This window comes from Oncorhynchus nerka, linkage group LG11 (genome assembly GCF_034236695.1).
Source record: "Oncorhynchus nerka isolate Pitt River linkage group LG11, Oner_Uvic_2.0, whole genome shotgun sequence".
In the NCBI taxonomy this organism is placed as follows: Eukaryota; Metazoa; Chordata; class Actinopteri; order Salmoniformes; family Salmonidae; genus Oncorhynchus; species Oncorhynchus nerka.
The window spans coordinates 7,945,846-7,972,367 of record NC_088406.1 but is presented as its reverse complement, the minus strand read 5'-3'; the positions used below and the strand labels follow the sequence as shown (position 1 = coordinate 7,972,367).

The window sequence follows — 26,522 nt, the reverse complement described above, 5'->3', positions numbered from 1 at the left end:
TCTACAAGGTGTTGAAAGCGTTCCACAGGGATGCTGGCCCATGTTGACTCTACAAGGTGTTGAAAGCGTTCCACAGGGATGCTGGCACATGTTGACTCTACAAGGTGTTGAAAGCGTTCCACAGGGATGCTGGCACATGTTGACTCTAGAAGGTGTGGAAAGCGTTCCACAAGGATGCTGGCACATGTTGACTCTACAAGGTGTGGAAAGCGTTCCACAGGGATGCTGGCCCATGTTGACTCTACAAGGTGTTGAAAGCGTTCCACAGGGATGCTGGCCCATGTTGACTCTACAAGGTGTTGAAAGCGTTCCACAGGGATGCTGGCCCATGTTGACTCTACAAGGTGTTGAAAGCGTTCCACAGGGATGCTGGCACATGTTGACTCTACAAGGTGTTGAAAGCGTTCCACAGGGATGCTGGCACATGTTGACTCTACAAGGTGTGGAAAGCGTTCCACAGGGATGCTGGCACATGTTGACTCTACAAGGTGTTGAAAGCGTTCCACAGGGATGCTGGCACATGTTGACTCTACAAGGTGTTGAAAGCGTTCCACAGGGATGCTGGCACATGTTGACTCTAGAAGGTGTGGAAAGCGTTCCACAGGGATGCTGGCACATGTTGACTCTACAAGGTGTGGAAAGCGTTCCACAGGGATGCTGGCCCATGTTGACTCTACAAGGTGTTGAAAGCGTTCCACAGGGATGCTGGCCCATGTTGACTCTACAAGGTGTTGAAAGCGTTCCACAGGGATGCTGGCCCATGTTGACTCTACAAGGTGTTGAAAGCGTTCCACAGGGATGCTGGCACATGTTGACTCTACAAGGTGTTGAAAGCGTTCCACAGGGATGCTGGCACATGTTGACTCTACAAGGTGTGGAAAGCGTTCCACAGGGATGCTGGCACATGTTGACTCTACAAGGTGTGGAAAGCGTTCCACAGGGATGCTGGCACACGCTTCTCACAGTTGGGTTAAGTTGGCTGAATGTCCTTTGGGTGGTGGATCATTCCTGATACACATGGAAAACTGTTAAGCGTGTAAAACCCAGCAGCGTTGCAGTTCTTGACACACTCAAACCGGTGCGCCTGGCACCTACTACCAAGTTCAAAAGAACTTAAATCTTTTGTCTTGCCCATTCACCCTCTGAATGGCACACAAACACAATCCATGTCTCAATTGTCTCAAGGCTTTTAAATCCTTCTTTGACCCGTCTCCTCCCCTTCATCTACACTGATTGGAAGTGGATTTAACAAAGTGACATCAAGAAGGGAAAGAGAAAGGGGGGATACCTAACGAATGTATTCAATTGAAATGTGTCTTCCGCATTTAACCCAACCCCTCTGAATCAGAGAGGTGCATGTGGGCTGCCTTGAGTTTGGTTCCTCTCCAGTCATATTATATTATTGCTGGAGTTTGGTTTCGTCCTTCACTCATCTCTCAAACACGTTGTCTGATCTGAAGGATCACATTTGAATTTACTGCTTTGACCTACATCATCCAAATCGTATGATATGTATATATATAAATGAATTTGTAAGTGCTTTAAGATCCCCCGGACTGTATCTTTAATCTGCTTTGAACCAGGATCGGTTTGTAAAGCCCTTTTACCCATCTCTGTATTTATGTCCTTCCCTTTCTCTGTCCCAGGGTTAATTCGTCTTCAGGAGCTGATCAAAGCTCCGTCCAGGTACAGCATCAAGATTAAGATTCGCCAGCTGCCGACGGAGAGTAAAGACGCCCGGCCGTTACTAAAGGAGATGAAGAAGGGGAAAGAGTTCTATGTTATCTTCGACTGTTCCTACCAGACCTCCGCAGACGTACTCAAACAGGTCAGTATGTCTGCTTACCCTTCTTCTCTTTTCCTCTCCTTTCCTCTCCTCTCCTTTCCTATCCTATCCTTTCCTCTCCTCTCTTTTCCTATCCTTTCTTCTCCTTTCCTTTCCTCTCCTTTCCTTTCCTCTCCTTTCCTTTCCTCTCTTTTCCTCTCCTTTCCTCTCCTTTCTTCTCATTTCCTTTCCTCTCCTCTCCTTTCCTCTTCTTTCTTCTCCTTTCCTCTCTTTTCTTCTCCTTTCCTCTCCTTTCTTCTCCTTTCCTCTCCTTTCCTATCCTTTCTTCTCCTCTCCTTTCCTATAATTTCTTCTCCTTTCCTCTCCTCTCCTTTTCTTCTCCTCTCCTCTCCTCTCCTCTCCTTTCCTCTCCTCTCCTCTCCTTTCTTCTCCTTTCCTCTCATCTCCTTTCCTTTCCTTTCCTCTCATTTCCTTTCCTCTCCTCTCCTTTCCTCTCCTTTCTTCTCCTTACCTCTCCTCTCCTTTCCTCTCCTTTCTTCTCCTTTCCTCTCCTCTTTTTTCCTCTCCTTTCTTCTCCTTTCCCCTTCTCTCCTTTCCTATAATTTCTTCTCCTCACCTCACCTCTCCTCTCCTTTCCTTTCTTTTCCTTTCCTTTCCTCTCCCTTCCTCTCCCTTCCTCTCCTTTCCTCTTAAACACAATTCCAGTTTGGATTTTGTGGCCAGACAGATTAGTCGATTTTCTATCCCCTGCAGAAATCCTACAGTATGTTCATTTCTAATGCCAAATTGAGCTTGTTTCTATTCAGACACACACATTTAAAACCAGTAGCTGTGAAACAGATGAATGGAAACACCACACGAATGTGTACCAATTGAGACATTTATTACTCATACAGTCACCTAAATGCACAGCGTGCATACCAAACAAAATGAGCCCCTGCTAGAAACGGAGGAAGTGTGTAATTTGCAGTGGGCCCAGGGGTATGGCTATAGTTATGGATGGATGGAGTTTAAGCTAGTAAATGTGATTTGTGCTGGCTTGGGCAGAACACTAGCGGTGTGTGAGCTGAGCTCTGTCTATCTCTTCGGTCCCAAATGGAATCCTATTTGCTATATAGTATACTTCTTTTTAAACCAAAGCCCTATGGGTCCTGGTCAAAAGTAGTGCACTATATAGGGAATAGGGTGCCATTTTGGGTTAAAAGTAGTGCACTATATAGGGAATAGGGTGCCCTTTGGGACCCATCCTCTCTGTCTCTCCTATACAGATCATGTCCATGGGGATGATGACTGAGTATTACCACTTCTTCTTCACTACTCTGGTAAGAACATTGTTTTATTACTTTGATTCAGGCCATATGTCTAAACGGCACACTGTGTACTAATCGTATTCATCATAATACATACCATTTAGAACGTACTGTTTGGTCAAAACGAATGCAGTAAGTAACAAATACCCAGAGTACTTGTCTCCTGCTACTGAGAATACCTCTGTCACGTTCGCTGTCTTCAAACTCCCTGTCATAAATGAGCCAAGGCTCAGCGTGCCATGTAGTTCCACATCTTTAATAGGAGTGAAACCTTCACAACAAAAAAACCACAACATTAAGTGGGAAAAAAGGCAGCCTAAGTATGATTCCCAATCAGAGACAACGATATACAGCTGCCTCTGATTGGGAACCACACTCGGCCAAAAACAAAGAAATAGAAAACATAGAATGCCCACCCAAATCACACCCTGACCTAACCAAATAGAGAAATAAAATGTCTCTCTAAGGTCAGGGCGTGACAACCTCATCTACATGTGCAATTGCATTGATTCGTGCCATTGGTTCATTTTGGTCCCCCTCAGCTGATTATCAGCTGTTGTCAAAACACGTGGGTTTCGGAAATACGATTCTCTTCTTCGGTAGTGTGCAGAGAATTCTACTAGATGAAAAGCCTAAACGAGTAGGAAATACTGGCATTTAAAGCATACTACATTTGTAGAAATGTCACATACAATAAAATGTCATTTTTTCAAATACCCCAAATCGTTATAATTCAGACCTCAAGTACGGGTATCCAGACACGGGTATCCAGACACGGGTATCTAGACACGGGTATCCAGACACGGGTATCCAGACAAGGGTATCTAGACACGGGTATCTAGACACGGGTATCTAGACACGGGTATCTAGACACGGGTCTCTAGACATGGGTATCTAGACACGGGTCTCTAGACACGGGTGTCCAGACACGGGTCTCCAGACACGGGTTTCCAGACACGGGTATCTAGACATGGGTATCTAGACACGGGTATCTAGACACGGGTCTCCAGACACGGGTATCCAGACACGGGTATCCAGACACGGGTATCTAGACACAGGTATCTAGACACGGGTCTCCAGACACGGGTATCTAGACACGGGTCTCTAGACACGGGTCTCTAGACACGGGTATCCAGACACGGGTCTCCAGACACGGGTATCTAGACACGGGTATCTAGACACGGGTCTCTAGACACGGGTATCTAGACACGGGTATCCAGACACGGGTCTCCAGACACGGGTATCTAGACACGGGTATCTAGACACGGGTATCTAGACACGGGTATCCAGACACGGGTCTCCAGACACGGGTATCCAGACACGGGTATCTAGACACGGGTCTCCAGACACGGGTATCTAGACAAGGGTATCTAGACACGGGTATCCAGACACGGGTATCTAGACACGGGTATCCAGACACGGTTCTCCAGACACGGGTATCTAGACACGGGTATCTAGACACGGTTCTCCAGACGCGGGTACCCAGACAAGGGTATCTAGACACGGGTTTCCAGACACGGGTATCTAGACACAGGTAATATAAAGACTGCTGGTGAACACAGTGTTGAAATCTAACGGAATAGTAACATGTGTACTTTTCTCAAATGCCATGGTATTACATATTACATTCTTCTCCCATTGTTTGGAGTCTCTCTGAGTATATCCTTTGAAAGGTCCATTTGTTTTGAGGATTATAGGCAGGGGTGAAAGGTCCATTTGTTTTGAGGATTATAGGTAGGGGTGAAAGGTCCATTTGTTTTGAGGATTATAGGTAGGGGTGAAAGGTCCATTTGTTTTGAGGATTATAGGTAGGGGTGAAAGGTCCATTTGTTTTGAGGATTATAGGTAGGGGTGAAAGGTCCATTGTTTTGAGGATTATAGGAAGGGCGGAAAGGTCAATCGTTTTGAGGATTATAAGTAGGGCTGAAAGGTCAATCGTTTTGAGGGTTATAGGAGTCTGCAGTTTACCCTGACCACGTTATTTAACCTTGTGCCACTGACTGACCACACAGAAAATAGCTAGTTACTAACTCCAGGTGTTTCTCCTTCTTCAGGACCTGTTTGTTACTAAACTCCAGGTGTTTCTCCTTCTTCAGGACCTGCTTATTACTAAACTCCAGGTGTTTCTCCCTCTTCAGGACCTGTTTGTTACTAAACTCCAGGTGTTTCTCCTTCTTCAGGACCTGTTTGTTACTAAACTCCAGGTGTTTCTCCCTCTTCAGGACCTGTTTGTTACTAAACTCCAGGTGTTTCTCCTTCTAAACTCCAGGTGTTTCTTCCTCTTCAGGACCTGCTTGTTACTAAACTCCAGGTGTTTCTCCCTCTTCAGGACCTGTTTGTTACTAAACTCCAGGTGTTTCTCCCTCTTCAGGACATGTTTGTTACTAAACTCCAGGTGTTTCTCCTTCTTCAGGACCTGTTTGTTACTAAACTCCAGGTGTTTCTCCCTCTTCAGGACCTGTTTGTTACTAAACTCCAGGTGTTTCTCCTTCTAAACTCCAGGTGTTTCTTCCTCTTCAGGACCTGCTTGTTACTAAACTCCAGGTGTTTCTCCCTCTTCAGGACCTGTTTGTTACTAAACTCCAGGTGTTTCTCCCTCTTCAGGACATGTTTGTTACTAAACTCCAGGTGTTTCTCCTTCTTCAGGACCTGCTTGTTACTAAACTCCAGGTGTTTCTCCTTCTAAACTCCAGGTGTTTCTCCTTCTAAACTCCAGGTGTTTCTCCTTCTAAACTCCAGGTGTTTCTTCCTCTTCAGGACTTGTTTGTTAATAAACTCCAGGTGCTTCTCCTTCCTCGGGACCTGCTTGTTACTAAACTCCAGGTGTTTCTCCTTCTTCAGGACCTGTTTGTTACTAAACTCCAGGTGTTTCTTCCTCTTCAGGACCTATTTGCTCTGGACCTGGAGCCGTACAGGTACAGCGGTGTGAACATGACCGGGTTCCGCCTCCTCAACATAGACAACCCCCAGGTCGCCTCCGTGGTCGACAAGTGGTCCATGGAGCGCCAGCAAGCCCCGCCCAAACCAGAGACGGGCATGCTGGATGGCATGATGACGGTACGTTGGCCAAATGTTGACCAAGGTTAATGCGACCAAAATATGGGATTTTGTTGAGAAGTATTTCATTTAATATTTTACCGACCGGCTTGATTCGGGCTTATGTAGCAAAATATGAAATTGTGTTTTTTACATTGGATAAAAGTAGAGACTCAGAGCTAGAAAATGGTAGATCATACACTACAGTTGAGGAACAATTGGAAAGTAATTTTGCTTTGAAAGTTTATAAACTTGTAACCTCACTTTTGAGAAAATGCACCTTGAATGTTTTGGTACCTACTGGAGAGCTCTTCTTTGTCTACACCCATTCAGCATCTTTCACACCATATTAAGCTTTAGCCCCACCCATCTCTTTAAGGATTCACATGTGAGGCCGTGTACTAAACAACCAAAGAGTTCAAGACTAAAGGCTGGTTTATAGTACGTGTGTGTTCGTACATTTATTCTGGAGTGTCAGAGTGTGCTCTGGGCGTTGGTTAACTCAAAGCGTTGTCAGATTGTCTGTTCGTAAATTCTGAGCGTTTCGCTCTCGGAGCGTTCAGAGCGCACACTGGACGCTCTGGCCGAGGAGTAGGGTTGATCTGAGCGTTCTGACCGAACAACAGCAGTCACGCACCCAAGCTAACTGGCTAACCTTGGCTAGCTTGCTAGCTACTTCCAGACACAAATGAGAGAACACCTCACTCTGAACATTTTACTCCCCCTAGCAGAGCTGGTTAGGCTGTTTTTATGTTATCCAGAGCATTGGTGACTGCAACTGTACTGTCAGCAATAATTTTAATATGCTTTTTCGCCAACGTTTACTGGCACCGGTCATATTCAACGGGTGTTAAGCGTTCTTAAATTCGCCAGTTATTCTGTGCACTAGCACACTCAGACGAGAGTGCTCTGAAATCGGAGTAGATAGCCAGAGCGAATTTACCAGCTACATCTGTCAACATTTGTCGTAGTGACATCATAAACATTCTGTTGAAATAGTTACTTTCATAGTGGAGTCTTTTGTTAAGACATGTAGCTAGCTAGCTAGCTAAACAATGAACCATAATCCCAACTCATAACGTTACTACCTATCTGCAGGTTGCTATTGAACCAGGTTCAATGTTAGCTAACTAACATTTTTTATTTTTTTATTTTTTATTTTTTCACCTTTATTTAACCAGGTAGGCTAGTTGAGAACAAGTTCTCATTTGCAACTGCGACCTGGCCATAGCTAGCAATGCAAATACCTCTGAGATACAAATAATATTACTACATAGATCATACACGTAACGTTAGCTAGCTAGCTAACAGTACACTTTAACGTGAAATGAAAACACCTTTCTGACAAAATTAGAAACTTCTAATATCTGAAAATGTAGCTAACTAGATCATTTTACCTGTATACATGGACGGATGCTTCTCCCTCTCTGTCACGTTTGCCCTTAGTTTGAAGATGTACTGCGGAGATAGGTGTTTTATACAACAAAGCAACAAATACAACAAAGCATATTTGTAATAAAACTCCAAATCAACTGATTTCGGTCCTCCAGAAAGTGGAGTACAACAATTATGCAGTTCTACTATGTGATATCTTTAAAAAAAGGATTACCTACTTACCTAATTACCTAACATACTGACCAGCTCATGTTATAGACAGAAGCTACATGGCAAACCAATCCGAAATCATGTTTGTATTTTTTTATTTCACCTTTATTTAACCATCTAGTTGAGAACAAGTTCTCATTAACAACTGTGACCTGGCCAAGATAAAGCAATGCAGTTCAACACATACAACATCACAGAGTTACACATGGAATAAACAAACATACAGTCAATAACACAATAGAAAAGTCTATATACAGTGTGTGAAAATGATGTAAGATTAGGGAGGTAAGGCAATAAATAGGCCATAGTGGTCGAAATAATGACAATATAGCAATTAAATACTGGAATGATAGATGAGCAGAAGATGAATGTGCAAGTAGAGATACTGGGGTGCAAAGAAGCAAAATGGGTTACAGATGGGCTATGAAATAAACAACAGTATGGGGATGAGGTAGTTGGATGGGCTATTTACAGATGGGCTAAGTACAGGTGCAGTGATCTGTAAGCTGCTCTGACAGCTGATGCTTAAAGTTAGTGAGGAAGATATGAGACTCCAGCTTCAGTGACTTTTGCAATTTGTTCCAGTCATTGGCAGCAGAGAACTGGAAGGAAAGGCGGCCAAAGGAGGAATTGGCTTTGGGGCTGACCAGTGAAATATACCTGCTGGAGCAAGTGCTGTGGGTGGGTGCTGCTATGGTGACCAGTGAGCTGAGATAAGGCGGGGCTTTACCTAGCAAAGACTTATAGATGACCTGGAGCCAGTGGGTTTGGCGACGACTATGAAGCGAGGGCCAGTTCACAGTGGTAGGTAGTATATGGGGCTTTGGTGACAAAATTGATGGCACTGTGATAGACTGCATCCAGTTTGCTGAGTAGAGTGTTAGAGGCTATTTTGTAAATGACGTTGCCGAAGTCAAGGATCGGTAGGATAGTCAGTTTTACGAGGGTATGTTTGGCAGCATGAGTGAAGGATAATTTGTTGCGAAATAGGAAGCCAATTCTAGTTTTAATTTTGGATTGGAGATGCTTAATGTGAGTCTGGAAGGAGAGTTGACAGTCTCACCAGACACCTAGGTATTCTTACACGGAACCCAAACCGACTGCGCGCGTGCGCCTTCGTGCATAAATGTATTTTGTCCCCCCACACCAAACACGATCACGACACGCAGGTTAAAATATCAAAACAAACTCTGAACCAATTATATCAATTTGAGGACAGGTCAAAAAGCATTAAACATTTATGGCACTTTAGATAGTTAGCTTGCACTTGCTAGCTAATTTGTCTTATTTAGCTAGCTTGCTGTTGCTAGCTAATTTGTCCTGGGATATAAACATAGAGTTGTTATTTTAACTGAAATGCACAAGGTCCTCTACGCCGCCAATTAATCCACACATAAAACGGTCAACCGAATCGTTTCTAGTCATCTCTCTTCCTTCCAGGCCTTTTCTTCTCTTGACTTTATATTGCGATTGGCAACTTTCATAAATTAGGTGCATTACAGCCACTGACCTTGTTTGTCTTTCAGTCACCCATGTGGGTATAACCAATGAGGAGATGGCACGTGGGTACCTGCTTCTATAAACCAATGAGGAGATGGCACGTGGGTACCTGCTTCTATAAACCAATGAGGAGATGGGAGAGGCAGGACTTGTAGCGCGATCTGCGTCAGAAATAGAACCTTCCTAGCCCCTGGCAACGCAGACGCTCGTCGGCGCGCGCAATAATTGAATAACATAGATTTAAAAAATGTATTTTGCAATGCTCGTTGCATCATGTTGTGGGTATGCTTGTAATCATTAAGGACTGGGGAGTTTTCAGGATAAAAAAGAAACAGAATGGAGCTAAGCACAGGCAAAATCCTAGAGGAAAACCTGGTTCAGGCTGCTTTCCACCAGACTCTGGGAGATTAATTCACCTTTTAGTAGGACAATAACCTAAAACACAAATATACACTGGAGTCGCTTACCAAGACGACATTGAATGTTCCTGCAAGGCCTAGTAACAGCTTTGAATTAAATCGAATTTATAGTCTATGGTAAGACTTGAAAGTGGCTGTCTAGTAATGATTAACAGAAAACTTGACAGAGCTTGAATCATTTTTTAAAGAATAAGGTGCAAATATTGTACAATCCAGGTGTGCAAAGCTCTTTGAGACTTACCCAGAAAGACTCACAGCTGTTATCGCTGCCAAAGGTGATTCTAACATATATTGATGTGAATACTTATGTAAATGAGATATTTCTGTATTTCATTTTCAATCAATTTAAAAAAAAAAAATCTAAAAACATATTTTCACTTTGTCATTATGGAGTATTGTATGTAGATGGGTGAGGAAACAATATATTTAATCCATTTTGAATTCAGTCTGTAGCACAACAAAATGTGGAATAAGTCAAGGGGTATGAATACTTTCTGAAGGCTCTGTAAATCAAAAACGTGACGTGCCTGTGGTCCTCCAGGACCAGGGTTGCCTACTCCTGCCGTACACTATTGAGATCAATTAAAGCCAACTTTTTTTTAAAAACACATCTCTTCCAGACTGAGGCAGCGTTGATGTATGATGCTGTGTACATGGTGGCAGCAGCCTCCCAGCTCTCCACTCAGATCACTGTCAGCTCACTGCAGTGCCACAGACACAAACCCTGGCGCTTCGGAGCACGATTCATGAACATGTTCAAAGAGGTGAGTGAGGCAAGCCACTTTATAATGGAGTATTCCCTCTATCCCTCACTCCCTCCTCTTTCCCACCTCCCCTCATCCCTCACGCCATCCTCTTTCCCACCTCCCCTCATCCCTCACTTCCTCCTCTCACCCACCTCCCCTAATCCCTCACTCCCTCCTCTTTCCCACCTCCCCTCATCCCTCACTCCCCCCTCGTTCCCACCTCCCCTCATCCCTCACTCCATCCTCTTTCCCACCTCCCCTCATCCCTCACTCCCTCCTCTTTCCCACCTCCCCACAACCCTCACTCCCTCCTCTTGCCCACCTCCCCTCATCCCTCACTCCCTCCTCTTTCCCACCTCCCCTCATCCATCACTCCCTCCTCTTTCCCACCTCCCCTCATCCCTCACTCCCCCTCGTTCCCACCTCCCCTCATCCCTCACTCCATCCTCTTTCCCACCTCCCGTCAACCCTCACTCCCTCCTCTTTCCCACCTCCCCACAACCCTCACTCCCTCCTCTTGCCCACCTCCCCTCATCCCTCACTCCCTCCTCTTTCCCACCTCCCCTCATCCCTCACTCCCTCCTCTTTCCCACCTCCCCTCATCCCTCACTCCCCCTCGTTCCCACCTCCCCTCAACCCTCACTCCCTCCTCTTTCCCACCTCCCCTCATCCCTCACTCCCTCCTCTTTCCCACCTCCCTCAACCCTCACTCCTTCCTCTTTCCCACCTCCCCTCATCCCTCACTCCCTCCTCTTTCCCACCTCCCTCATCCCTCACTCCTTCCTCTTTCCCACCTCCCCTCATCCCTCACTCCCTCCTCTTTCCCACCTCCCCTCATTCCTCACTCCTTCCTCTTTCCCACCTCCCCTCATCCCTCACTCCCTCCTCTTTCCCACCTCCCTCATCCCTCACTCCTTCCTCTTTCCCACCTCCCCTCAACCCTCACTTCCACATCTTACCCACCTCCCTCATCCCTCACTTCCACCTCTTACCCACCTCCCCTAATCCCTCACTCCCTGCGCTTACCCATCTCTCCTCATCCCTCACTCCCTCCTCTTTCCCACCTCCCCTCATCCCTCACTCCCTCCTCTTTCCCACCTCCCATCATTCCTCACTCCCTCCTCTTTCCCGCCTCACTTGATCGTTCCCTCTGTTCTTTCATCCCCTTATGTCAGCAGCATACCACCCTGCGTCCCACTGCTGGCTTGGGGGGGTTGGTCCTGGTTGATCTCTGGATGGGAGACCAGATGCTGCTGGAGATGGTGTTGGAAGTCCAGTAGGGGGCACTCTTTCCTCTGGTCTAAGGCAATCCCAGGGCAGTGATTGGGGACATTGCCCTGCATAGGGTGCCATCTTTTGGATGGGATATTAAACTGGTATCCTGACTCTCTGTGGCCATTTAAAAAAAATATGCCATGGCACTTTTCGTAAGAGTACGGCTGTTAACCCTAGTGTCGTGGCTAAATTCCCAACCTGGCCCCATTTCACCATGGCCACCTACGCATCCTCCTAATTGGCATATATCGCTCTCCACCTGATAGCTGATGAGTGGTGAGCGTTCTGGCACAAAATGGTTGGACATTGGTGGTGGATGAGGTGAGTTTCCCCTCTACTATGTAAAAGTCCCTCAGTCGGTAGAAAAGTGCTTTATATAAATCCAATCAATTATTTTCCCTGCTCACTTGATCCTTCAATCTATTTGTTCTCACCTCCCTTCATGCCTCTTTCCTTTCACACTCCTTCATCCATTCTTTCACATCTCACTGCCTTCATCTTATTTAATCACTGGCGGTCTATAGAGAATGGAGTTAAGACCAGATCCTACCAAAGGTGTGGAGTGTGTGTCATTAAGTTCTTAATTGTTTTTCACAAGGGAGGAAATCATGCCTTGCATGTGTTTGACAATGACTGAAGAGGTGTCACCTGTCAGTAGTACACTACATGGAGGTAGTAGTGCGGTAATATTGGTTCAAATGTTTATGCGGTGGAAATTCAACACCAGCAAAACCTGAAGTCAGTATTAAATGAATCACTCGTTACTATCAGTTAACTGGAGGGGTTACAACAAACACTGCACACACAGTACAAGTCGGTCAGAAGCTCCCCCAGGGTGATGCCTCCAGTTCTCTTATGTACAGCTACACAGACAAGTTATATAGGCATGATTTACATTGTTCATTATTAACGTTGGTTTCTGCATGTGACTGACCGATAGCTCACGAGGCTTCTTCTCTCAAAGCTGAGACCTTGAAACTGAGATACTAATTTTAGTTCCCAGAGCAATGTTCTGGGCGTACTGCCAAAGTGATTGTGAGAATTCCTCCCATGTACAATCAATCAGTCACTCGAATGAACCCAACCAAGTTGTTTATTAGAACATTTGCATTATGCTAATATATGATCTGTGTACGATCTGATGCGCACAAACATAACATTTACATTACATCTATTATACTGTATTTATCTCAAATGTGACCTGTAATAAGACTAAGACTTTTATCTGACTACATATACAGTTCCTTGTTGGAAGTTTACATACACTGAGGTTGGAGTCATTAAAACGAGTTTACATACACTTAGGTTGGAGTCATTAAAACTAGTTTACATACACTTAGGTTGGAGTCATTAAAACTAGTTTACATACACTTAGATTGGAGTCATTAAAACTAGTTTACATACACTCAGGTTGGAGTCATTAACACTAGTTTACATACACTTAGGTTGGAGTCATTAAAACTAGTTTACATACACTTAGGTTGGAGTCATTAAAACTAGTTTACATACACTTAGATTGGAGTCATTAAAACTAGTTTACATACACTTAGGTTGGAGTCATTAAAACAAGTTTACATACACTTAGGTTGGAGTCATTAAAACTAGTTTACATACACTTAGGTTGGAGTCATTAAAACTAGTTTACATACACTTAGGTTGGAGTCATTAACACTAGTTTACATACACTTAGGTTGGAGTCATTAAAACAAGTTTACATACACTTAGGTTGGAGTCATTAAAACTAGTTTACATACACTTAGGTTGGAGTCATTAAAACTAGTTTTTCAACCAATCAAACAAACTATAGTTTTGGCAAGTTGGTTAGGACATCTACTTTGTACATGACGCACGTAATTCTTTCCAACAATTGTTTACAGACAGATTATTTCACTTATAATTCACTGTATCACAATTCCAGTGGGTCAGAAGTTTACATATACTAAGTTGATTGTGCCTTTAAACAGCTTGGAAAATTCCAGAAAATGATGTCACAGCTTTAGAAGCTTCTGCTATGCTAATTAACATCATTTGAGTCAATTGAAGGTGTGCCTGTGGATGTATTTCAAGGCCTACCTTCAAACTCAGTGCCTCTTTGCTTCACATCATGGGAAAATCAAAAGAAATCAGCCCAAAGAAATTGGAGACCCCCACAAGTCTGGTTCATCCTTGGTAGCAATTTCCAAACGACAGAAGATACCACATTCATCTGTACAAACAATAGTATGCAGGTATAAACACCATGGGACCACACAGTCGTCATACCCCTCAGGAAGGTGACACATTCTGTCTCCTGGAGATGAACGTACTTTGGTGTGAAAAGTGCAAATCAAATCCAGAACAACAGCAAAGGACCTTGTGAAGATGCTGGAGGAAACAGCTACAAAAGTATCTATATATCCACAGTAAAACGAGTCCTATATCGACATAACCTGAAAGGCTGCTCAGCAAGGAAGAAGCCACTGCTCCAAAACTCCCATAAAAAAGCCAGACTACGGTTTGCATCGTACTTTTTGGAGAAATGTCCTCTGGTCTGATGAAACAAAAATAGAACTGTTTTGCCATAATGACCATCATTATGTTTGGAGGACAAAGGAGAGGTTTGCAAGCCAAAGAACACCATCCCAACCATGAAGCACGGGGGTGGCAGCATCATGTTGTGGGGGTGCTTTGCTGCAGGAGGGACTGTTGCACTTCACAAAATAGATGGCATCATGAGATAGGAAAATTATGTTAAAGTTAAAGCTTGGTCGCAAATGGGTCTTCCAAATGGACAATGACCCCAAGCATACTTCTAAAGTTGTGGCAAAATGGTTTAAGGACAACAAAGTCAAGGTATTGGAGTGGTAATCACAAAGCCCTGACCTCAGTCCTATAAAACATTTGTGGGCAGAACTGAAAAAGTGTGTGTGAGCAAGGAGGCCTACAAACCTGACTCAGTTACACCAGCTCTGTCAGGAGGAATGAGCCAAAATTCAACCAACTTATTGTGGGAAGCTTGTGGAAGGCATCCTGAAACGTTTGACCCAAGTTTAAATTGTTTAAGGCAATGCTACCAAATACTAATTGAGTATGTAAACTTCTGACCCACTGGGAATGTGATGAAAGAAATAAAAACTTAAATAAATCCCTTTACTATTATTCTGACATTTCACATTCTAGGGAAGTTACGAATTTTCGCAGCTTTTTGTTAAAAATCGCGCAACATTTCAGCGCCCTGCTATTCATGCCAGGAATATAGTATATGCATATGATTAGTATGTGTGGATAGAAAACACTCAGACGTTTCTAAAACTGGTTAAATCACGGCTGTGACTATAACAGAACGTGCGTTTCATCGAAAAGTGCAGGAAAATCTGATCACTGAAAAATGGAAAAAAATATCCATGCGCCAATTCCAAGAAATGTTAAAGGTGAACCGGATTAAATGAGGTCGAGGTTGCAATACCTACAGCTTCCACACGATGTCTAGAGTCTTGTCATTTGCTTCGGCTTTGTTTCTTGGTCAAACCGAAATAAGGGAGCCGATTTCCTCCGGTCTCCGACAGGATGTTTTGGTTGAGCAATATCCGGCCATGATTTCAAGACGTGAAGTTAAAGAATATACATCGCCCCGTGATCATTTTGATAGAGTATTAACGTTTACTAATACCTAAAGTTGCATTACAAAACTATTTCGAAGTGTTTTGTGAAAGTTTATCGTCGACTTTTTTAATAAAAAAAAATGACGTTACGTTAAAAAACGCTCATTTTTTCCGTTGTTCACACAGTCTTCATAGATCGATATCTAGGCTATATATGGACCGATTTAATCGAAGAAAGACCCTAAATGATGTTTATGGGACATCTAGGAGTGCCAAGAAAGAAGCTCGTCAAAGGTAATGAATGTTTTATATTTTATTTCTGCGTTTTGAGTAGCCCCCGGCTATTGCAAAATCTGTCGTTAGGTGACGTTGCAGTATTTTGGGGGATACATGCTATCAGATAATAGCTTCTCATGCTTTTGGCGAAAAGCATTTTACAAATCTGACTTGGTGGATAGATTAACAACGAGTGTAGCTTTAATTCAGTACATTGTATGTGCATTTTAATGAAAGTTTGAGTTTGATCAAAAACTATAGGTGGCGCACTTGAACATTTCCGCTGATTGATGTTCCCACCACGGGACCACGGCCCTAACAAGTTAAAATAAAGTGGTGATCCTAACTGACCTAAGACAGGGAATGTTTACTAGGATTAAATGTCAGGAATTGTGAAAAACTGAGTTTAAATGTATTTGGCTAAGGTGTATGTAAACTTCCGATTTCAACTGTAGATGGATTTAGCAACATGCAAGAGACTATCGTTGAGTTATAGGAATTGGCTATCAACAAAGGAATAAAAACTGGCTATCAAAGGCAGATATTTAATCACATAGTAAAATTAATGGATTCACATACACGGCATGAAGCTTAAGTTACAAAGCATGAATAAACATTACAAGGCATTACTAATCTAGGCATGATCAGAGAATGAGAGAGACACAAAGAATCCATGGCTTGTGCCATGGCCCATAGCTCTTCAGGGAGAGAGAAAGAGAGGCAAAGTCTTCTCATGCTGTTTTGACTCCATTTGGCATGAGGGTCTGCTATACAAATGAATGGAAAACTGTGTTGGGGGAAAAACATGCAACATTCCAAAATTCATGTACACAAATAACAATTGTGACGTTAAAATTGGCAAAAAGACAAACACATTTTTTTCCACAAGGCCGTGGGGTGAGACAGGGATGCAGCTTAAGCCCCACCCTCTTCAACATATATATCAATGAATTGGTGAGGGCACAAGGGGAAAGCGTACTCTGAGTTCCACATAATTTATTAAGTGAAACTTACAAACAACAAAAAAAGAAACATACAACGAACCTTCAGCGGTGCCACATGCACTAACTCAAAACAAGATCCCACAAAACAGTGGGGAAATGGCTGCCTAAATATGATCCCCAATCAGAGACAACGATAAACAGCTGCCTCTGATTGGGAACCATACCAGTCCAACATAGAACTAAACAACCTAGATAGGAACAACCCCCCTTAGTCACACCCCGACCTAACCAAAATAGAGAATAAAAAAGGCTCTCTATGGTCAGGGCGTGACAAGCACTAAAACAGTCTGCAGCACCCGGCCTCACCCTACTAGAATCTGAAGGCTCATGTTTTTAGTTGGATAGGTTTCTCCATTTTTATGCATTTTTCATCAAACCATTTGTCATTTTTGTTAATGTTCTTATGTTTTCTGCTTAAAATATTTAGATTTGATAGGGAAGCTGAGAGGTCAAATACACTGTTTAGATTTGATAGGGAAGCTGAGAGGTCAAATACACTGTTTAGATTTGATAGGGAAGCTGAGAGGTCAAATATACTGTTTAGATTTGATAGGGAAGCTGAGAGGTTAAATATACTATTTAGGTTTTTCTACTGCCAAATTTACACTTCACTATTACAGTGGAACATGTTTTCCCAGAAAGTTGTCTAATAAGGGTTGAATTTGTTGTTCACTAATTGTTTTTTTGTTTTTTACACTACTTCCCATCCATCTATAGGTAGTACGTCCGGTGAACAGGTCAGGGTTCCATAGCCACAAGCAAAACAGCAGAAACTGGATCAGCAGCATGACAAGGTGGACTGACGACAGCCAGGAGTCATAGACCTGAGGCATGGTCCTAGGGCTCAGGTCCTCCGGGAGGCGAGGGGAGAGAGAGGGAGAGAGAGAGAGAGATGGGAGAATTAGGAGGGAGTATAGGACATAGAAGACAGGAGAATTTCACCAGATAGGGCAGACTGACCCTAGCCCCCTGGCCTATAGACTATTGCAGCATATGCTGAGACAGGGGGGGGGGGCGGCCCCGTCTGATGATACCCCCTGACAGGGCTAACCCGGACAGGGCCAACCAGGTAGGATATACTAACTTCACCCACTTTGCCAAAGCACAGCCCCCACACCACTTGAGGGATATCAGCAGACCACCAACGTACTACCCTGAAACGGGCGCAAAACTGGACAGGAAGGTCACCTCAGTGACTCGACCCACTCAAGTCAAGTATAGCGGGAAAAAAATCCTGGCACGACGTGATGCACCACTCCTAGGGACGGCATGGAGGAGCATTTGCAAGCCCGTGTCTCAGCCCACGTAATATGGTCAGAGGCAGAGAATCCCAGTGGAGAGGGGAACCAGCCAGATAAATACCAGAGTGGTTAGCAGAAGAGTTAGAGCATTGCAGTCTAATCTAGAAGTGACAAAAGCATGGATGAGTTTTTCTGCATCATTTTTGGACAAAAAAACTTTTCAGATTTTTTGCAATGTTACGGAGATGTATAAAAGCTGCCCTTGAAGTATTCTTGATAGGTTCCTTAAAAGAGAGATCAGGGTCCAGAGTAACGCCGGGGTCCTTCACAGTTTTATTTGAGACGACTGTACAACCATCAAGATTAAGTGTCAGATCAAACAGCAGATCTCTTTGTTTCTTGGGACCTAGAACTAACATATCTGTTTTTTTTCCGAAATTAAGAGTCAAATGTTTGCCGCCATCCACTTCCTTATGTCTGAAACACAGGCTTCCAGGGAGGGCAATTTTGGGGCTTCACCGTGTTTCATCGAAATATACAGCTGTGTGTCGTCCGCATAGCATTGAAAGTTGACATTGTGTTTCTGAATGACATCACCTAGAAGTAGAATATATAGTAAAAACAATAGTGGTCCTAAAACGGAACCTTGAGGAACTCCAAAACTTAAAATGGATTAGTCAGAGGACAAATCATTCACAGAGACAAACTGAAATCTTTCTGACAGGTAAGATCTAAACTAGGCAAGAAGTTGTCTGTGTAAACTAGGCAAGAAGTTGTCCATGTAGACCAATTATGGTTTCCAATCTCTCCAAAGTAATGTGGTGATCGATGGTGTCAAAGGCGGCACTAAGGTCTAGGAGGACAGATGCAGAGCCTTGGTCTGATGCCATTAAAAGGTAATTTACCACCTTCACCAGTGCAGTCTCAGTACTGATGGGGTCTGAAACCAGACTGGAGCATTTCGTATGCATTATTTGTCTTCAGGAAGGCAGTGAGTTGCCGTGCAACAGCTTTTTCTAAAATGTGTGTAGAGGAATGGGAGATTTGATATAGGCCGATAGTTAAAAAAATAAAACATCTGGGTCAAGGTTGGGCTTTTTCAGGATAGGCTTTATTACTGCCACTTTTAGTGAGTTTGGTACACATCCGGAGGATAGGGAGACGTTTATTATGTTCAACATATGAGGGCCAAGCACAGGAAGCAGCTCTTTCAGTAGTTCAGTTGGAATAGGATCTAGTAGGCAGCTGGAAGGTTTAGAGGCCATGAATGTGTCAAGAGATACAGGATTTAAAAAACTTGAGTGTCTCATTGGAGAGGCCTCTTTTAACTCAGTATTCTTCAGGCTTTAGCCATGTTTCAGTCAGGCCAATAACATCAAGGTTAAGATCCATGATTAGTTTATTGACTATGACTGCCTTGGAAGTGAGGGATCTAACATTAAGTAGTCCTATTTTGAGTTGTGTGGTATTATCACAGTCTCTTTAAAAAATGACAGGGATTGAGGAGGTCTTTATTCCAGTGAGATTACTCAGGGGAACACCGCCATGTTTAGATTTTCCCAACCTAGATCGAGGCACAGACATTGTCTCAATGGGGATAGCTGAGCTGACTACACTGACTGTGCTAGTGGCAGACTCCACTAAGCTGGCAGGCTGGCAAACAGCCTGCTGCCTGACCTGCACGCTATCACATTGTGGAGTTAGACCGGGCTCTACGTTGATAGATAAGATGAGAGCACCCCTCCAGCTAGGATGGAGTCCGTCACTCCTCAAGCAGGCCAGGCTTGGTCATGTTTGTGGGTGAGTCCCAGAAAGAGGGACAATTATCTACAAATTCTATGTAATGGGAGGGGCAGAAAACAGTTTTCAAGACTGCTGTAGAGCTGGTAGCCAATCAGTCTGTCCGTTTGTATGTGTGATCCTTGAGATCAGAGATTTAAGAGTTATGTTTTAATGACCCTGATCCTGTTAACAGAATAAAATACTTGTATGTGAAGGTGGATTCTGAATATAACAACCATTATGTTTTTATATCTCAGTCTCCCACTTGCCTGTTAATGTCAGAAATCTATTTCCAAAAATAGACATGATTAAAATATGGGCCAAAATGACAAAATGCAGACGTGATGGTTTTATCAGAAACTTGACTAAAGAAAATCTCTGTCAAATTACTGGATTTCTATTGATGGGTACACGTTTTTTTAGAACGGATCGGATGAGAAAAGGAGGAGGGGTTGCAATTTATGTGAAATCTGAGTTTAACACCTCTGAAATTCACCTCTGAAATTCTCTTTTGAATTGCTTGCGGTTAAAGTGAACATATATAAGGACTGCTACAGACCGCCCTCGGCTGCTACAGACCGCCCTCGGCTGCTACAGACCGCCCTCGGCTGCTACAGGCCGCCCTCGGCTGCTACAGACCGCCCTCGGCTGCTACAGACCGCCTCGGCTGCTACAGACCGCCCTCGGCTGCTACAGACCGCCCTCGGCTTCTAGAGACAGCCCTCGGGTTGCTGCAGGCCGCCCTCGGCTTCTACAGACCGCCCTCGGCTGCTACAGACCGCCCTCAGTTGCTACAGACCGCCCTCGGTTGCTACAGACCGCCCTCGGCTGCTACAGACCGCCCTCGGATTGCTACAGACCGCTCTCGGCTGCTACAGACCGCTCTCGGCTGCTACAGACCGCCCTCAGTTGCTACAGACCGCCCTCGGTTGCTACAGACCGCCCTCGGCTGCTACAGACCGCCCTCGGATTGCTACAGACCGCTCTCGGCTGCTACAGACCGCTCTCGGCTGCTACAGACCGCCCTCGGCTGCTACAGACCGCCCTCGGCTTCTACAGACCGCCCTCGGCTGCTACAGACCGCCCTCGGCTGCTACAGACCGCCCTCGGCTGCTACAGGCCGCCCTAAGCTGCTACAGACCGCCCTCGGGTTGCTTCAGAACGCCCTCGGCTGCTACAGACCGCCCTCGGGTTGCTGCAGAACGCCCTCGGCTGCTACAGACCGCCCTCGGCGGCTACAGACCGCCCTCGGCTGCTACAGACCGCCCTCGGCTGCTACAGACCGCCCTCGGCTGCTACAGGCCGCCCTCGGCTGCTACAGACCGCCCTCGGCTGCTACAGACCGCCCTCGGCTTCTAGAGACAGCCCTCGGGTTGCTGCAGACCGCCCTCGGCTTCTACAGACCGCCCTCGGCTGCTACAGACCGCCCTCAGTTGCTACAGACCGCCCTCGGTTGCTACAGACCGCCCTCGGCTGCTACAGACCGCCCTCGGATTGCTACAGACCGCCCTCGGCTGCTACAGACCGCTCTCGGCTGCTACAGACCGCCCTCGGCTGCTACAGACCGCCCTCGGCTTCTACAGACCGCCCTCGGCTGCTACAGACCGCCCTCGGCTGCTACAGGCCGCCCTCAGCTGCTACAGACCGCCCTCGGGTTGCTTCAGAACGCCCTCGGCTGCTACAGACCGCCCTCGGGTTGCTGCAGAACGCCCTCGGCTGCTACAGACCGCCCTCGGCGGCTACAGACCGCCCTCGGTTGCTACAGACCGCCCTCGGTTGCTACAGACCGCCCTCGGCTGCTACAGACCGCCCTCGGATTGCTACAGACCGCTCTCGGCTGCTACAGACCGCTCTCGGCTGCTACAGACCGCCCTCGGCTGCTACAGACCGCCCTCGGCTTCTAGAGACAGCCCTCGGGTTGCTGCAGACCGCCCTCGGCTTCTACAGACCGCCCTCGGCTGCTACAGACCGCCCTCAGTTGCTACAGACCGCCCTCGGTTGCTACAGACCGCCCTCGGCTGCTACAGACCGCCCTCGGATTGCTACAGACCGCTCTCGGCTGCTACAGACCGCTCTCGGCTGCTACAGACCGCCCTCGGCTGCTACAGACCGCCCTCGGCTGCTACAGACCGCCCTCGGCTGCTACAGACCGCCCTCGGCTTCTAGAGACAGCCCTCGGGTTGCTGCAGACCGCCCTCGGCTTCTACAGACCGCCCTCGGCTGCTACAGACCGCCCTCAGTTGCTACAGACCGCCCTCGGTTGCTACAGACCGCCCTCGGCTGCTACAGACCGCCCTCGGATTGCTACAGACCGCCCTCGGCTGCTACAGACCGCTCTCGGCTGCTACAGACCGCCCTCGGCTGCTACAGACCGCCCTCGGCTTCTACAGACCGCCCTCGGCTGCTACAGACCGCCCTCGGCTGCTACAGGCCGCCCTCAGCTGCTACAGACCGCCCTCGGGTTGCTTCAGAACGCCCTCGGCTGCTACAGACCGCCCTCGGGTTGCTGCAGAACGCCCTCGGCTGCTACAGACCGCCCTCGGCGGCTACAGACCGCCCTCGGCTGCTACAGACCGCCCTCGGCTACTACAGACCGCCCTCGGCTGCTACAGACCGCCCTCGGCTTCTACAGACCGCCCTCGGCTGCTACAGACCGCCCTCGGCTGCTACAGACCGCCCTCGGCTGCTACAGGCCGCCCTAAGCTGCTACAGACCGCCCTCGGGTTGCTTCAGAACGCCCTCGGCTGCTACAGACCGCCCTCGGGTTGCTGCAGAACGCCCTCGGCGGCTACAGACCGCCCTCGGCTGCTACAGACCGCCCTCGGCTGCTACAGACCGCCCTCGGCGGCTACAGACCGCCCTCGGCTGCTACAGACCGCCCTCGGCTTCTAGAGACAGCCCTCGGGTTGCTGCAGACCGCCCTCGGCTTCTACAGACCGCCCTCGGCTGCTACAGACCGCCCTCAGTTGCTACAGACCGCCCTCGGTTGCTACAGACCGCCCTCGGCTGCTACAGACCGCCCTCGGATTGCTACAGACCGCCCTCGGCTGCTACAGACCGCTCTCGGCTGCTACAGACCGCCCTCGGCTGCTACAGACCGCCCTCGGCTTCTACAGACCGCCCTCGGCTGCTACAGACCGCCCTCGGCTGCTACAGGCCGCCCTCAGCTGCTACAGACCGCCCTCGGGTTGCTTCAGAACGCCCTCGGCTGCTACAGACCGCCCTCGGGTTGCTGCAGAACGCCCTCGGCTGCTACAGACCGCCCTCGGCGGCTACAGACCGCCCTCGGCTGCTACAGACCGCCCTCGGCTACTACAGACCGCCCTCGGCGACTACAGACCGCCCTCGGCTGCTACAGACCGCCCTCGGCTGCTACAGACCGCCCTCGGCTGCTACAGACCGCCCTCGGCTGCTACAGGCCGCCCTCGGCTGCTACAGGCCGCCCTCGGCTGCTACAGGCCGCCCTCGGCTGCTACAGACCGCCCTCGGGTTGCTGCAGAACGCCCTCGGCTGCTACAGACCGCCCTCGGCTGCTACAGACCGCCCTCGGCTGCTACAGACCGCCCTCGGCTGCTACAGACCGCCCTCTGCTGCTACAGACCGCCCTCGGCTTCTACAGACCGCCCTCGGCTTCTACAGACCGCCCTCGGCTGCTACAGGCCGCCCTCGGCTGCTACAGACCGCCCTCAGCTTCGGGAGTCGCACTTACCTCTCTTTCTAAATTACTCTGAATTCGTTATTTTAGGAGATTTGAACTGGGACATACTTACATCTGTATCTGACTCTTTTTAAAGAGCTGTTTGACTCTCTGAATCTCACTCTCTGAAGCGCACCAAACAAACAAACACTATTGGACATTATGCTAACGAATACCCCTCACAAATACATATCGACTGGGATATTCTGTAATGATGTCAGTGATCGCTGTGCAAAAGCTTGTGATAGAAATACAAAAAATGACCAAAACCAAACCCCGTTATATTTTTAAAAGACATTTTAGACAGTTTGATGAACAAGCGTTCTTACATGATCTGTACCATAAAATAGACAGAATCTGATTCTCGATGTTGACACTGCCTGGGACTATTTTTATGTGAAATGTGTGTCCATTTGTGATAAGCATGCCGCTGTGAAGAAATGTACAATCAGTGGAAGGAACAATGCCTGGTTTTCAGATAACTTGGCAGAATGAATTAGAAACAGAAATATCTATTGGGCTCAAGCTAGACATACAAATGCTCCTGTTGACTGGGCCTCCTTCAGAGCGCTAAGAAACAAATGCACAGAGTTGATCAGGAAGTCCAAATCAGATGACTATTTAAATGGAGTCACAGAGAACCTAAACACCCCTACCAAGTTCTGGAAGCTAATCAAATCAGATGACTATTTAAATGCAGTCACAGAGAACCTAAACACCCCTACCAAGTTCTGGAAGCTAATCAAATCAGATGACTATTTAGATGCAGTCACAGAGAACCTAAACACCCCTACCAAGTTCTGGAAGCTAATCAAATCAGATGACTATTTAGATGCAGTCACAGAGAACCTAAACACCCCTACCAAGTTCTGGAAGCTAATCAAATCAGATGACTATTTAGATGCAGTCACAGAGAACCTAAACACCCCTACCAAGTTCTGGAAGCTAATCAAATCAGATGACAGAGAACCTAAACACCCCTACCAAGTTCTGGAAGCTAATCAAATCAGATGACTATTTAGATGCAGTCACAGAGAACCTAAACACCCCTACCAAGTTCTGGAAGCTAATCAAATCAGATGACTATTTAAATGTAGTCACAGAGAACCTAAACACCCCTACCAAGTTCTGGAAGCTAATCAAATCAGATGACTATTTAAATGGAGTCACAGAGAACCTAAACACCCCTACCAAGTTCTGGAATCTAATCAAATCAGATGACTATTTAAATGTAGTCACAGAGAACCTAAACACCCCTACCAAGTTCTGGAAGCTAATCAAATCAGATGACTATTTAAATGTAGTCACAGAGAACCTAAACACCCCTACCAAGTTCTGGAATCTAATCAAATCAGATGACTATTTAAATGTAGTCACAGAGAACCTAAACACCCCTACCAAGTTCTGGAAGCTAATCAAATCAGTCGGTCAGGTTCTAATGTCTCCTCTGACCTTCCTGACCATTTAATAATGGATTCTAATGAAGTGAAGGATAAAGCCCATATTGTAGGGGGTTTTAACAAGCACTTCATATCTGTTGGTTCAGTTGTTGATAATGGTGGGGTCCAGGCCTCTGTCAGCTCTGTTACAGTCAACTATAATATAGGCCCTCATGTCAACCATTTTAACTTTGAGCCTGTTTCTTATACTGAGGTCTATAAAGAACTAAAGGCTACAGACACTAAAAAGTATGCAGGTCCAGACATCCTGGACGCCCTACCTCTTAAAGATAGCAGCTGGTATTATCACAGAACCTGTGGCTCACATTTTCAACTTGAGTCTCTTGACCAATTATATACCCAGCATTTGAAAATCAGCTTATGTCCTCCCACTGCTAAAGGGTGGAGATCCCTCAGATGCTAAGAACTATCGTCCTATCTCTAAACTCCCTATCCTGGCCAAAGTCTATGAATCCCCAGTGAACTCACAGTTAAAACACTTCCTAATTGGAAAGAATATACTGAGCGAGGTTCAGTCTGGCTTTAGATCGGGGCACAGCACCACAACTGCAGCTATGGCAGTGGTAAATTACATCATTAATGCACTTGATTAAAAAGGCAACATTGTGCTACTCTGTTTGTGGATTTATCAAATGCCTTTGATTCAGTTGACCATGAATTGTTGCTAGCTAGACTCAGTAACATTGGTCTCAGTGAAGGGGCAGTAAATTGGTTTAGGAACTAATCTTTCTGACAGAACACAATGTGTTATATACTGACAATCACAAGTCTAGTTGTCTAGAGATTAATAAAGGTGTGCCCCAGGGTTCCATTTTAGCTCCTGTGTTGTTCTCAATGATTTGGGAAATGGGATGCAACCAGCAAAGTTCCATCTATATGCAGATGATACAGTTCTATATTCATGTGCTCATTCTCTGGTTCAGGCTGTTGAAGAGCTGCAGACTGCTTTTCAGTCACTGCAGGCCTCCCTTTATGGTCTCAAACTGGTCTTGGATGTAGAAACAACTAAGTTCATGACCTTTTACCAGAGCTAGAACTCTGCCAGAGAACTTTAGCATTGTCACATCTGATGGCTTATCCATTGGAAATGTGTCATCCTACACATACCAAGGTATGTGGTTGGATGACAAATTGTCCTTTAAAGTTCATGTGGATAATCTTGTGACAAAACTTCAATTGAAATTGGGTTTTTATTTTCATAATAAGGCTTCCCGCTTATGGCTAAAAAGAAGGTTGTTCAGAGCATTTTTCTCTCTGTAATTGATTATGGTGACTTGTTGTATATGCATGCAGCCTCCTCTGTCTTACAGAGACTCTGTTTATCATGCAGCCTCCTCTGTCTGACAGAGACTGGACTCTGTTTATCATGCAGCCTCCTCTGTCTTACAGAGACTCTGTTTATCATGCAGCCTCCTCTGTCTGACAGAGACTCTGTTTATCATGCAGCCTCCTCTGTCTAACAGAGACTCTGTTTATCATGCAGCCTCCTCTGTCTGACAGAGACTCTGTTTATCATGCAGCCTCCTCTGTCTGACAGAGACTGGACTCTGTTTATCATGCAGCCTCCTCTGTTTATCATGCAGCCTCCTCTGTTTATCATGCAACCTCCTCTGTCTGACAGAGACTCTGTTTATCATGCAGCCTCCTCTGTCTTACAGAGACTCTGTTTATCATGCAGCCTCCTCTGTCTAACAGAGACTGGACTCTGTTTATCATGCAGCCTCCTCTGTCTGACAGAGACTCTTTTTATCATGTAGCCTCCTCTGTTTATCATGCAGCCTCCTCTGTCTGACAGAGACTCTGT

The 26,522-nt window shown here is 46.1% G+C and overlaps 1 protein-coding gene across 2 annotated transcripts in view; it reads left to right on the top strand.

Annotated features, from left to right (window-relative positions):
- The window catches only part of LOC115126039 (glutamate receptor ionotropic, kainate 1), a 125,388-nt gene that overhangs the window by 64,699 nt on the left and 34,167 nt on the right, over nt 1–26,522 (top strand). For both annotated transcript variants that reach the window (XM_065024180.1, XM_065024179.1), the window contains exons 5-8: nt 1,647–1,828; nt 3,055–3,108; nt 5,980–6,153; nt 10,277–10,420. In XM_065024180.1, coding sequence (XP_064880252.1) covers nt 1,647–1,828; nt 3,055–3,108; nt 5,980–6,153; nt 10,277–10,420 — 554 coding nt within the window. The remainder of the gene's footprint in view (nt 1–1,646; nt 1,829–3,054; nt 3,109–5,979; nt 6,154–10,276; nt 10,421–26,522) is intronic.